The sequence below is a fragment of the Coturnix japonica genome, unplaced genomic scaffold (genome assembly GCF_054131305.1).
Source record: "Coturnix japonica strain WE unplaced genomic scaffold, WE-NBRP24 Scf082, whole genome shotgun sequence".
In the NCBI taxonomy this organism is placed as follows: Eukaryota; Metazoa; Chordata; class Aves; order Galliformes; family Phasianidae; genus Coturnix; species Coturnix japonica.
Genome location: NW_028188985.1, coordinates 408,739 through 420,888, shown reverse-complemented (window position 1 = coordinate 420,888; position 12,150 = coordinate 408,739). Strand labels below are relative to the sequence as shown.

At 58.7% G+C, this 12,150-nt stretch overlaps 1 protein-coding gene across 3 annotated transcripts; it reads left to right on the top strand.

The window, feature by feature from the left end:
- The first annotated feature begins 1,675 nt into the window (after window positions 1–1,675).
- SLC25A11 (solute carrier family 25 member 11) lies at window positions 1,676–11,870 on the top strand. Of its 3 annotated transcripts, XM_085534437.1 has the most exons (8): window positions 1,676–1,935; window positions 3,990–4,196; window positions 5,575–5,665; window positions 7,211–7,301; window positions 7,942–8,041; window positions 8,865–8,916; window positions 10,152–10,331; window positions 10,678–11,870. In XM_085534437.1, the coding sequence occupies exons 1-7, from the start codon at window positions 1,691–1,693 to the stop codon at window positions 10,305–10,307; spliced, it is 942 nt and encodes a 313-aa protein (XP_085390563.1). In that variant the 5' UTR covers window positions 1,676–1,690; the 3' UTR covers window positions 10,308–10,331; window positions 10,678–11,870. The 3 variants fall into 3 exon arrangements, with proteins under 3 accessions (XP_085390563.1, XP_085390562.1, XP_085390564.1); XM_085534436.1 differs by having other exon boundaries at window positions 10,152–11,870; XM_085534438.1 differs by lacking the exon at window positions 1,676–1,935 and adding an exon at window positions 2,195–2,298 and having other exon boundaries at window positions 10,152–11,870.
- The last annotated feature ends 280 nt before the right edge of the window (window positions 11,871–12,150 follow it).

The window sequence follows — 12,150 nt, the reverse complement described above, 5'->3', positions numbered from 1 at the left end:
TCTATAGGTCCCTATGTTACTCTATGGGGTCCCTATGGGTTCTCTATGGGTCTCTATGGGTCCCCTATGTGTCTCTATGGGTCTCTATGGGTCCCTATGGGTTGCTCTATGGGTCTCTATGGGTCCCTGTGTGTCTCTATGGGGTCTCTATGGGTCCTTATGGGGTCGCTATGGGGCGGCTATGGGGCTGGGGGGGCGCTATGGGTCCCTATGGTTCCCTATAGGTCCCCTATGTTACTCTATGGGGTCTTTATGGGTCCCTATGGGTTCTCTATGGGTCTCTATGGGTCCCTGTGTGTCTCTATGGGGTCTCTATGGGTCCCTATGGGGTCGCTATGGGGCGGCTATGGGGCTGGGGGGGCGCTATGGGTCCCTATGGTTCCCTATAGGTCCCTATGTTACTCTATGGGGTCTTTATGGGTCCCTATGGGTTCTCTATGGGTCTCTATGGGTCCCTATGGTTCTCTATGGGTCTCTATGGGTCCCTATGGTTCTCTATGGGTCTCTATGGGTCCCTATGTGTCTCTATGGGGTCTCTATGGGTCCCTATGGGGTCGCTATGGGGCGGCTATGGGGCTGGGGGGGCGCTATGGGTCCCTATGGTTCCCTATAGGTCCTTATGTTACTCTATGGGGTCGCTGTGGGGTCTCTGTGGGTCCCTATGGGTTCTCTATGGGTCTCTCTGGGTCCCTGTGTGTCTCTATGGGGTCTCTATGGGTTCCTATGGGGTCGCTATGGGGCGGCTATGGGGCTGGGGGGGCGCTATGGGTCCCTATGGTTCCCCATAGGTCCCTATGTTACTCTATGGGGTCTCTATGGGTCTCTATGGGGTCTCTATGGGTCCTTATGGGGTCGCTATGGGGCGGCTGTGGGGCTGGGGGGGTCGCTATGGGTCCCTATGGTTCCCGATATGACTCTATGTGTCTCTATGGGTCTCTATGTGTCTCTATGTGTCTTTATGGGGTCTCTATGGGTCCCCTATGGGGTCGCTATTGGTCCCTATGGGGTCTCTGTGGGTCCCTATGGGTCGCTATGGGTCTCAGTGTGTCCCTATTGTTCCCTATGGGGTCTCTATGGGTCTCTATGGGTCGTTATGGGTCTCTATGGGTCCCTATGGGGTCTGTATGAGTCCCTATGGGTCCCTATGGGGTCGCTATGGGTCCCTGTGGGTCTCTATGGTTCCTTATGGGGTCCCTATGGGGTCTCTATGGGCCTCTATGGGTCCCTATGGGGTCTCTATGGGTTCCTGTGTGTCCCTATGGGGTCTCTGTGGGTCCTATGGGTCGCTATGGGTCTCAGTGTGTCCCTATTGTTCCCTATGGAGTCTCTATGGGTCTCTATGGTTCCCTATGGGGTCTCTATGGGTCCCTATGGGGTCTCTGTGGGTCCCTATGGGTCCCTATGGGTCTTAGTGTGTCCCTATTGTTCCCTATGGGGTTCTCTGTGGGTCCCTATGGGGTCACTATGGGTCCCTATGGGGTTGCTATGGGTCTCAGTGTGTCCCTATGGTTCCCTATGGGGTCACTATGGGTCTCTATGGGTATCAGTGTTTTCCTTATGGTTGCCTGTGGCGTCTCTATGGGCCACTATGGGTTCCTGTGTGTCTCAATGTGTCCCTATGGGGTCACTATGGGTCCCTATGGGGTCTCTATGTGTTGCTATGGGTCCCTATGTGTCTCTATGGTTCCCTATGGGTCTCTATGGGGTCCATATGGGGTCACTATGGGTCCCTATGGGGTCTCTATGGGTCTCATTGTACTTCTATGGGTCTCTATGGGTCAGGATGGGGGCCACGGTGGTTGTGCAGCCCCTGGACCTGGTGAAGAACCGGATGCAGCTGAGTGGGGCTGGGGGAAGGAGCAAAGAGTTCCGCAGCAGCGCCCACGCACTGCAGAGCGTCCTGAAACACGAGGGGATACGGGGCCTGTACACCGGGTAAGGGGGATATAGGGGTTATGGGGGGTCTGTGGGGGGTTATGAGGGGATATGAGGGTCTATGGGGGGATACAGGGGGGATATAGGGGGCTATGGGGGGATATAGGGGGTTATGTGGCAGCAGCGCCCACGCACTGCAGAGCGTCCTGAAACACGAGGGGATACGGGGCCTGTACACCGGGTAAGGGGGATATAGGGGTTATGGGGGGTCTGTGGGGGGTTATGAGGGGGATATGAGGGTCTATGGGGGGATACAGGGGGGATATAGGGGGCTATGGGGGGATATAGGGGGTTATGTGGCAGCAGCGCCCACGCACTGCAGAGCGTCCTGAAACACGAGGGGATACGGGGCCTGTACACCGGGTAAGGGGGATATGGGGGGATATGGGGGGTTATGGGGGGATATAGGGGTCTATGGGGGGATATGGGGGGGATATAGGGGGGATATAGGGGGTTATGTGGCAGCAGCGCCCACGCACTGCAGAGCGTCCTGAAACAGGAGGGGATACGGGGCCTATACACCGAGTAAGGGGGATATGGGGGTCTATGGGGGGTTATGGGGGGTATATGGGGGTCTATGGGGGGTATATGGGGGTCTATGGGGGGGATATGGGGGGATATAGGGGGTTATGTGGCAGCAGCGCCCACGCACTGCAGAGCGTCCTGAAACACGAGGGGATACGGGGCCTGGTCACCGGGTAAGGGGGGATATGGGGGTCTATGGGGGGTTATGGGGGGGATATGGGGGTCTATGGGGGGGATATGGGGGTCTATGGGGGGATACAGGGGGGATATAGGGGGATATGGGGGGGATATAGGGGGTTATGTGGCAGCAGCGCCCACGCACTGCAGAGCATCCTGAAACACGAGGGGATACGGGGCCTATACGCTGGGTAAGGGGGGATATGGGGGGTCTATGGGGTCTTATGGGGGGGATATGGGGGTCTATGGGGTCTTATGGGGGGGATATGGGGGTCTATGGGGGGATATGGGGGGGATATGGGGGTCTATGGGGTCTTATGGGGGGGATATGGGGGTCTATGGGGGGATATGGGGGGGATATGGGGGTCTATGGGGGGGATTGGGGAGATAATGGGGGAGATATGGGGGAATATGGGGGAGATATGGGGGTCTATGGGGGCTATAGGGGGGGATTGTGGGAGATATGGGCATCTATGGGAAGTTATGGGGTCTTATGAGGGGGATATGGGGGGATATGTGGGGGATATGGGGGTCTATGGGGTCTTATGGGGGGGTCTGTGGGGGGATATGGGGGGCTATGGGGGGGCTATGGGGTCTTATGAGGGGGATATGGGGGGATATATGGGGCAGGGGGAGGGATATGGGGTCTTATGATGGGGGATATGGGGGCAGGGGGGGCTATGGGGTGGATATGGGGTCTTATGATGGGGATATAGGGGGCAGGGGGGGCTATGGGGTCTTATTGGGGGGGATATGGGGGTCTATGGGGTCTTATGGGGGGATATGGGGGTCTTATGGGGGGATTTGGGAGTCTATGGGGGGATATGGGGTCTTATGAAGGGGATATGGGGGGGATTGGGGGATTATGGGGGCATATGGGGGTCTATGGGGGTGATATGTGGGAGATATAGGCATCTATGGGGGGTTATGGGGGGCTATGGGGTCTTATGAGGGGGATATGGGGGGATATGTGAGGGATATGGGAGTCTATGGGGGGTTATGAGGGGGATATGGAGGGGATATGGGGTCTTATGAGGGGGCTGTGGGGGTCTATGGGGGGGGATATGGGGTCTTATGAGGGGGATATGGGGGGATATATGGGGCAGGGGGAGGGATATGGGGTCTTATGACGGGGGATATGGGGGCAGGGGGGGCTATGAGGTGGATATGGGGTCTTATGATGGGGATATAGGGGGCAGGGGGGGACTATGGGGTCTTATTGGGGGGGATATGGGGGGCAGGGGGGGTCATAGGGGACATGGGGTGAGTTATGGGGGCTATGGGGGGGATGGTGGGCTATAGGGCCTATATAGGCCTATTCTACCCCCCTGGCCCCACATCCCCTATTGCAGCCTGTCGGCGGGGCTGCTGCGCCAGGCCACGTACACGACGACGCGGTTGGGGATCTACACGGTGCTGCTGGAGCGGCTGGCGGCCCCCGATGGGACCCCGCCGGGATTCCTCACCAAAGCCGCCGTGGGGATGACGGCCGGAGCCACCGGGGCCTTCGTCGGGACCCCCGCTGAGGTGGCCCTCATTAGGATGACTTCAGATGGACGGTGAGGTCTCTCAGCCAATAGGGTGGCTTCGTCTTGAGGGTGGGAGGGGATGTGGCCAATGGGGTGGCATGACACTGGGAGGTGGAGGCCTTGGTGGGGGCTGCCGCTGAGGTAGGCCTCATCAGGATGTCTTCAGATGGCTGGTGAGGTCTCTCGGCCAGTAGGGAGGCTTCGTCTTGGGGTTCGGAGGGGTTACAGCCAATGGGGAGTGGTGATACTAGGAGGTGGAGGCCTTGGTGGGGACCATTGCCAAGGTAGGCCTCATCAGGATGAACTCTGATGGACGGTGAGGCCTCTCAGCCAATAGGGAGGCTTCGTCTTGGGGTTAGGAGGGGCTGTGGCCAATGGGGTGTCGTGATGCTGGGAGGTGGTAAGGCCTAGGCCGCTGGATTGAGGCCTAGTCCACTGTACTGGGGCCTATGGAGGATGGAGCGGCCTAGACCCAAGTAATGGGGCCTATAGGGGTTGAAGGAGGCCCTGGTCCCCCATATTGGGGTCTCTAGGGGATAAAGTGGTCTTGGGGGGATCCTGGTGCCCTATATGGCGGTCTGTGGGGGGTTAGGGGGGCTAATGGAGTCCTGGACCCCAATATTGGGGTCTTTGGGGGCTACCGGGGCCTTTGTTGGGACCCCCGCTGAGGTGGCCCTCATTAGGATGACTTCAGATGGACGGTGAGGTCTCTCGACCAATAGGGTGGCTTCGTCTTGAGGGTGGGAGGGGATGTGGCCAATGGGGTGGCATGACACTGGGAGGTGGAGGCCTTGGTGGGGACCACCGATGAGGTAGGCCTCATTAGGATGACCTCCGACAGCTGGTGAGGCCTCTTGGCCAATAGGGAGGCTTCATGTTGGGAAATGGGGGGGAATGCAGCCAATGGGGAGTTGCGATATTGGGAGGTGGTGAGGCCTAGGCCGCTGTATTGAGGCCTAGTCTGCTGGATTGAAGCCTAGTCTATGCTATTGGGGCCTATGGAGGATGGAGCGGCCTAGACCCAAGTAATGGGGCCTATAGAGGATGAGGGAGGCCATGGTCCACCATACTGGGGTCTATAAGGGATTAAAGGGTCCTGGAGGGGGTCCTAGACCCCCATATTGAGGTCTATAGGGGATAAAGGGGGTCCTGGGGGGGTTCTGGTCCCCCATATCAAAGTCTAGGGGGGCTAATGGGGTCTGAAGGGGGTCCTGGGCCCCAATATGAGGGTCTGGGGGGGTCCTGGACCCCAATATTGGGGTCTGTGGGGGTTAAAGGAGTCCTAGGGGTGTTCTCATTCCCAATATGGGGGTCCTGGTCCTCACTATGGGGGTCTTTGGGGTCTATGGGGGCTGTTTTGATGAAGCCCCCCCCCCCAATTTCCCGTTCCCATCCCGTTCGACTCAAGGCTGCCCCCTGCCGAGCGCCGCGGGTATCGCAACGTGTTTGACGCCTTAGTGCGGATCGTGAGGGAGGAGGGAGTGCTGACCCTATGGAGGGTAAATGTGGGGGGATATGGGGGTCTGGGGGTGGGTTATGGGGGGATATGGGGGTCCTATGGGGGGATATGGGGGTCCTATGGGGGGATATGGGGGTCTGGGGGTGGGTTATGGGGGGATATGGGGGTCCTATGGGGGGATATGGGGGTCCTATGAGGGGATATAGGGGTTCTGTGGGGGGATATGGGGGTCCTGGGGGTGTTATGGGGGTCCTATGGGGGGATATGGGGGTCCGGGGGTGGGTTATGGGGGGATATGGGGGTCCTATGGGGGGATATGGGGGTCCTATGGGGGGATATGGGGGTCTGGGGGTGGGTTATGGGGGGATACGGGGGTCCTATGGGGGGATATGGGGGGATATGGGGGTCTGGGGGTGGGTTACTGGGGGATATGAGGATCCTAGGGGGGGTTATGGGGGTTCTATGTGGGGATATGGGGGTCCTAGGGGTGTTATGGGGGTCCTATGTGGGGATATGGGGGTCTGGGGGTGGGTTACTGGGGGATATGAGGATCCTAGGGGGTTATGGGGGGTCCTATGGGGGGATATGGGGGTCCTATGAGGGGATATAGGGGTTCTGTGGGGGGATATGGGGGTCCTGGGGGTGTTATGGGGGTCCTATGGGGAGATATGGGGGTCTGGGGGTGGGTTACTGGGGGATATGAGGATCCTAGGGGGGGTTATGGGGGTTCTATGTGGGGATATGGGGGTCCTATGGGGGGATATGGGGGTCTGGGGGTGGGTTATGGGGGGATATGAGGATCCTAGGGAGGGTTATGGGGAGTTCTGTGGGGGGATATGAGGATCCTAGGGGGGGTTATGGGGATTCTATGGGGGGATATGGGGGTCCTATGGGGGGATATGGGGGTCTGGGGGTGGGTTATGGGGGGATATGAGGATCCTAGGGGGGGTTATGGGGGGATATGGGGGTCCTGGGGGTGTTATGGGGGTTCTGTGGGGGGATATGGGGGTCTGGGGGTGGGTTACTGGGGGATATGAGGATACTAGGGGGTGTTATGGGGGTCCTATGGGGGGATATGGGGGTCTGAGGGTGGGTTACTGGGGGATATGAGGATCCTAGGGGGGGTTATGGGGGTTCTATGGGGGGATATGGGGGTCTGGGGGTGGGTTATTGGGGGATATGGGAGTGCTGGGGAGGTTATGGGGGTCCTAGGGGGGGTTATGGGGGTTCTATTGGGGGATGTGGGGGTCTTGGGGGGGGATATGGGGGCATATGGGGGTTCTATGGGGGAATGTGGGGGTCCTGGGTGGGGTTATGGGGGTTCTATGGGGGAATATGGGGGTTCTGTGGGGGGATATGGGGTCCTATGGGGGTTCTATGGGGGGATATGAGGGTCCTGGGGGGGTTATGGGGTCCTATGGGAGTTTATGGGGGTTCTATAGGAGGATATGGGGGTCCTGGGGGGGGAAATGAGGGCATATGGGGGGATATGGGGGTCCTGGGTGAGTTATGGGGATTCTATGGGGTGATATGGGGGTACTGGGGGCCCCCCAGACCCCCACATTTCCCCCCCCCCCCCATATAGGGCTGTGGTCCCACAATGGCGCGGGCAGTGGTGGTGAATGCAGCTCAGCTGGCTTCATATTCCCAATCCAAACAGTTCCTGCTTGACTCTGGTAAGGAGGGGGGGGATATGGGGGTCCTGGAGGGGGTTATGGGGGGATATGGGGGTCCAGGGGGGCTTCTATGGGGGGATATGGGGGGGTTTATGGGGTTCTATGAGGGGATTTTTGGGTCTTGGGGGGGTCATGGGCTTCTATGGGGGGATATGGGGGTCCTGGGGGGGGATATAGGGATTCTATGGGGGGATATGGGGGTCTTGATGGGGGTTTATTGGGGTTCTATGGGGGGATATGGGGTTCTATGGGGGGATATGGGGGTCCTGGGGGAGATTATGGGGGAATACAGGGGAATATGGAGGTCCTGGGGGTGGTATGGGGTTCTATGGGGGTCCTATGGGGCATATATGGGTCTTGGGGGGGTGGTTATGGGGTATTATGGGGTTCTATCGGGGTCATGGGGGGTCTGTGGGGGGATATGGGGGTTCTAAGGGGGGATATGGGGGTTCTAAGGGGAGATATGGGAGTCCTATGGGGGGATATTGGGGCTCCTGTGGGGGGTTATGGGGTTTTAGGGGGTCCTGGCCCCCTATATCAGGATCTATGGGGCCTGTGGGGGTCCTGGTTCCCTATATTGGGATCTGGGGGGGTCCATGTAGTTATTAATTAGGGCTGTTAATGAACTAATTGCCCCCAGGTTATTTCCGGGATGACATCCTGTGCCATTTCTGTGCCAGTATGATCAGCGGCCTCGTCACCACCGCGGCCTCGATGCCTGTCGACATCGCCAAGACACGGTGTGCGACCCACACGTGTGGGGCTGGGACCCACAAGTGGGGGGTGGGACCCATAAGTGTGGGATTGGGACCTATTAGGGTGGGGTTGAGACCCGTAAGTGTGGGGCTGGGACCCTTAAGTGGGGGTTGGAAGCCATCAGTGTGGGGATAGAGAGTGAGAATAGACCCATAAGTGTGGGTCTAGACCCATAAGTGGGGACTAAGACCATTAAATATGGGGCTGGGACCCATAAGTGTGGGGTGGGACTGTTAAGGGTGGGGTAGGACCCATAAGTGTGGGGCTGGGACCCATAAGTGGGGGGTGGGACCCATAAGTGGGGACTAAGACCATTAAATATGAAGCTGGGACCCATAAGTGTGGGGATGGAGAGTGAGAATAGACCCTTAAGTGTGGGTCTAGACCCATAAGTGGGGACTAAGACCATTAAATATGGGGCTGGGACCCATAAGTGTGGGGTGGGACTGTTAAGGGTGGGGTAGGACCCATAAGTGTGGGGCTGGGACCCATAAGTGTGGGCCTGGGACCCATAAGTGGGGTCTAAGACCATTAAATATGAAGCTGGGACCCATAAGTGTGGGGATGGAGAGTGAGAATAGACCCTTAAGTGTGGGTCTAGACCCATAAGTGTGGGGCTGGGACCCATAAGTGTGGGGTGGGACTGTTAAGGGTGGGGTAGGACCCATAAATGTGGGGCTGGGACTCGTAAGTGTGGGGCTAGACCCATAAGTGTGGGTCAGCCCCATAAGTGTGGGTCAGCCCCATAAGCCAGGCTGTGCCCCATAAGTGTGGGTCAGCCCCATAAGTGTTTGTGTCCCCCCGCAGCATTCAGAACATGAGAACTATTGATGGCGTCCCCGAATACCGCAATGGGCTGGTGAGCACCCTGTGACCTTTAACCCCTTGCCCTTTGACCCCGTGACCTCTGACCCCCCATGACCCCCATAACCTCCAGCGCCATGACCTCTGACCCCATCGTGACCATGTGACCTCTCACCCCCCGACCCCATTGACCCCTCACACCCCTCTGACCTCCAATCCCCCTCCATGCCCTCTGACCTTTCGTGACCCCCAATGACCTCCGACCCCCCGATGACCCCACAGTGACCTTTGACCCTCGTGACCCCACGGTGACCTTTGACCATCGTGACCCCACGGTGACCTTCGACCCCTCTGACCCCCTCTGACCTTTCACGACCCCCAATGACCTCCAACCCCCAAATGACCCCAGACCCTCGTGACCCCACAGTGACCTTTGACCCTCGTGACCCCATGGTGACCTCTGTCCCTCGTGACCCATGATGACCTTTGACCCTCGTGACCCCATGCTAACCTGTGACCCCACGGTGACCTGTGACCCCACGTTGACCTTTGAGCCCGTGACCTTTGACTCCATGACCTCTTACCCCCATGAACTTTGACCTCTATGACCCTTGATCCCTGACCCCTAACCCTGTGACCTATGACCCCTGATCCCTTGACCTATGACCCCATTGACCCTATGACCCCCATCCCCCAACCCTGTTAGGTCAACCCTAACCTCCGCCCCCCACATGACCTGTGACCCCCTGTGACCTCCGACTCCTCCATGACCCCACGGTGACCTTTGACCTCACGCTGACCTTTGACCCCTCGTGACCCCACGCTGACCTTTGACCCCTCGTGACCCCACGTTGCCCTTTGACCCCTCGTGACCCCACGCTGACCTTTGACCCCTCGTGACCCCCTCTGACCTTTCACGACCCCCAATGACCTCCAACCCCCAAATGACCCCATGGTGACCTCTGACCCTTGTGACCCCACGGTGACCTTTGACCCCTCGTGACCCCACGTTGCCCTTTGACCCCTCGTGACCCCCTCTGACCTTTCACGACCCCTGATGACCTCCAACCCCCAAATGACCCCAAGGTGACCTCTGACCCTCGTGACCCCACGGTGACCTTTGACCATCGTGACCCCATGGTGACCTCTGTCCCTCGTGACCCATGATGACCTTTGACCCTCGTGACCCCATGCTAACCTGTGACCCCACGGTGACCTGTGACCCCACGGTGACCTGTGACCCCAGTGACCCCACATTGACCTTTGACCCCGTGACCTTTGCCCCCTCAGGACGTGCTGCTGAAGGTGATCCGCCATGAGGGTTTCTTCAGCCTGTGGAAGGGCTTCACGCCGTATTACGCCCGGCTGGGCCCACACACCGTCCTCACCTTCATCTTCCTGGAGCAGATGAACGCGGCCTACAAGCGCCTGGTCCTCAGAGCTTGACCTCTGACCTCTGACCCCAGTCACCTTTGACCCCGAGGGGTTGACCTTTGACCCTAAGGGTGACCCCCCCCCCCCCCCCCCGACCCCAGAGGGAGGGTCCCGGAGGGTGACCCCGATGCTTGACCCCATATGGGGGTGAATGTGTGACCTCTGACCTCTGACCCCATGGGGTTGACCTTTGACCCCCAGAGTGGATGACCCCTGACCCCATGACAGCTGTATGGGGTTGACCTTTGACCCCGCGGGGTTGACATCTGACCCCAGGTCCCTTAGGATGACCCCATAGGGCTGATCCTATAAAGACACATATGGGTGTGAACGCGTGACCCCTGACCCCATTGGGATGACCTTTGACCCCTGACCCCGTCACCTTTGACCCCGAGGGGGTCGACCCTAAGGTTGACCCCCCCATGACCCCAAGGGTAGGGCGGGGTCAAAGGGCGACCCCATAGGGCTGAGCCTATAACAGCCATGTGGGGGGGGGGGGTGACCCCTGACCCTATGGTGTTGACCTTTGACCCCCAGAGTGGATGACCCCTGACCCCATATGGATGACCTTTGACCCCCCAGGGGTTGACCTTTGACCCTAAGGGTGACCCCACCCCCCCCGACCCCCAAGGGTGGGCTCTGTAGGGTTGACCCCATAGGGCTGACACTGTAAGACCCATATGGGGGTAAACGTGTGACCTTTGACCCCCAGAGTGGATGACCCCTGACCCCATGGGGTTGACCTTTGACCCCCAGGGGGTTGACCCTAAGGTTGACCCCCCCCCGACCCCAGAGGGAGGGTCACGTAGGGTGACCCCGATGCTTGACCCCATATGGGGGTGAATGTGTGACCTCCAGAGGGAGTGACCTCTGACCCCATGGGGTTGACCTTTGACCCCCAGAGTGGATGACCCCTGACCCCATAGGGCTGACCCTATGACAGCTGTATGGGTTTGACCTTTGACCCCGCGGGGTTGACACCTGACCCCAGGTCCCATAGGATGACCCCATAGGGCTGATCCTATAAGACACATATGGGTGTGAATGTGTGACCCCTGACCCCATTGGGATGACCTTTGACCCCTGACCCCGTCACCTTTGACCCCTACGGGGTAAGCCCTAAGGGTGACCTCCCCACTGTGCACAATGGGGGGCCCCATAGGGTGACCCCATAGGGCTGTAGGGGTTGACCTTTGACCCCCAGATGGGCTGACCCCACAGGGTTGACCTTTGACCCTCAGATGGGCTGACCTCTGACCCCATTCGGTTGACCTTTAACCCCCAGGGGTCATGACCCCTCTCTAGGCTTTGTGTGCTACAGGGGGACTTTAAACCCTATAAGGACTGATCACGTGACCAGCCCCTGATTGACCACGTGACCCCACAGCCACCGATCACGTGACCCAATGGGCTGATCACATGACCCCTCCCAGTCACTATATAGGGGCTTATAGGGAAAGGTGGAGGACAAGGGGGGGTGACGGCCATTAACCCCCCCTCTCCCCCTTCTTCATCTTTTCCTGCCCTCATTAAGTAAGAGTTCATTAATTAATTAAAGCTTAATTAAGAAACAAAGCTCATTACCGCCGCTTCCGGATCACTTCCGCATTCTCACGGCGCATGCGCGCTATAAGGCGGAAGTAGAGGCCTAATGCACTTCCGGCGCCGCTAAACGCATGCGCACTACTAGGCGGAAGTAGAAGTCGAAAGCACTTCCGGCCCGCAATACGCATGCGCAGGAAGCCCCTGTTCCCGCCTTTCCCTTCCCGCCCTTTTCCCTCCCCTCAGCGCTGAGGGAAGCGGCCGCCATCTTGGACGCCGCCATGTTGGCTGCTTTAATCGGCCCCATCTCATC

Coding starts and splice junctions, on each gene's coding strand:
- SLC25A11 (XM_085534437.1), top strand. CDS start 1,691: ATGGGTCTCTATGGGGTCCATATGGGGTCACTATGGGTCCCTATGGGG. Junction 7,302..7,941: donor ACAGTTCCTGCTTGACTCTG/GTAAGGAGGGGG, acceptor AATTGCCCCCAG/GTTATTTCCGGGATGACATC. Junction 8,042..8,864: donor GTCGACATCGCCAAGACACG/GTGTGCGACCCA, acceptor GTCCCCCCGCAG/CATTCAGAACATGAGAACTA.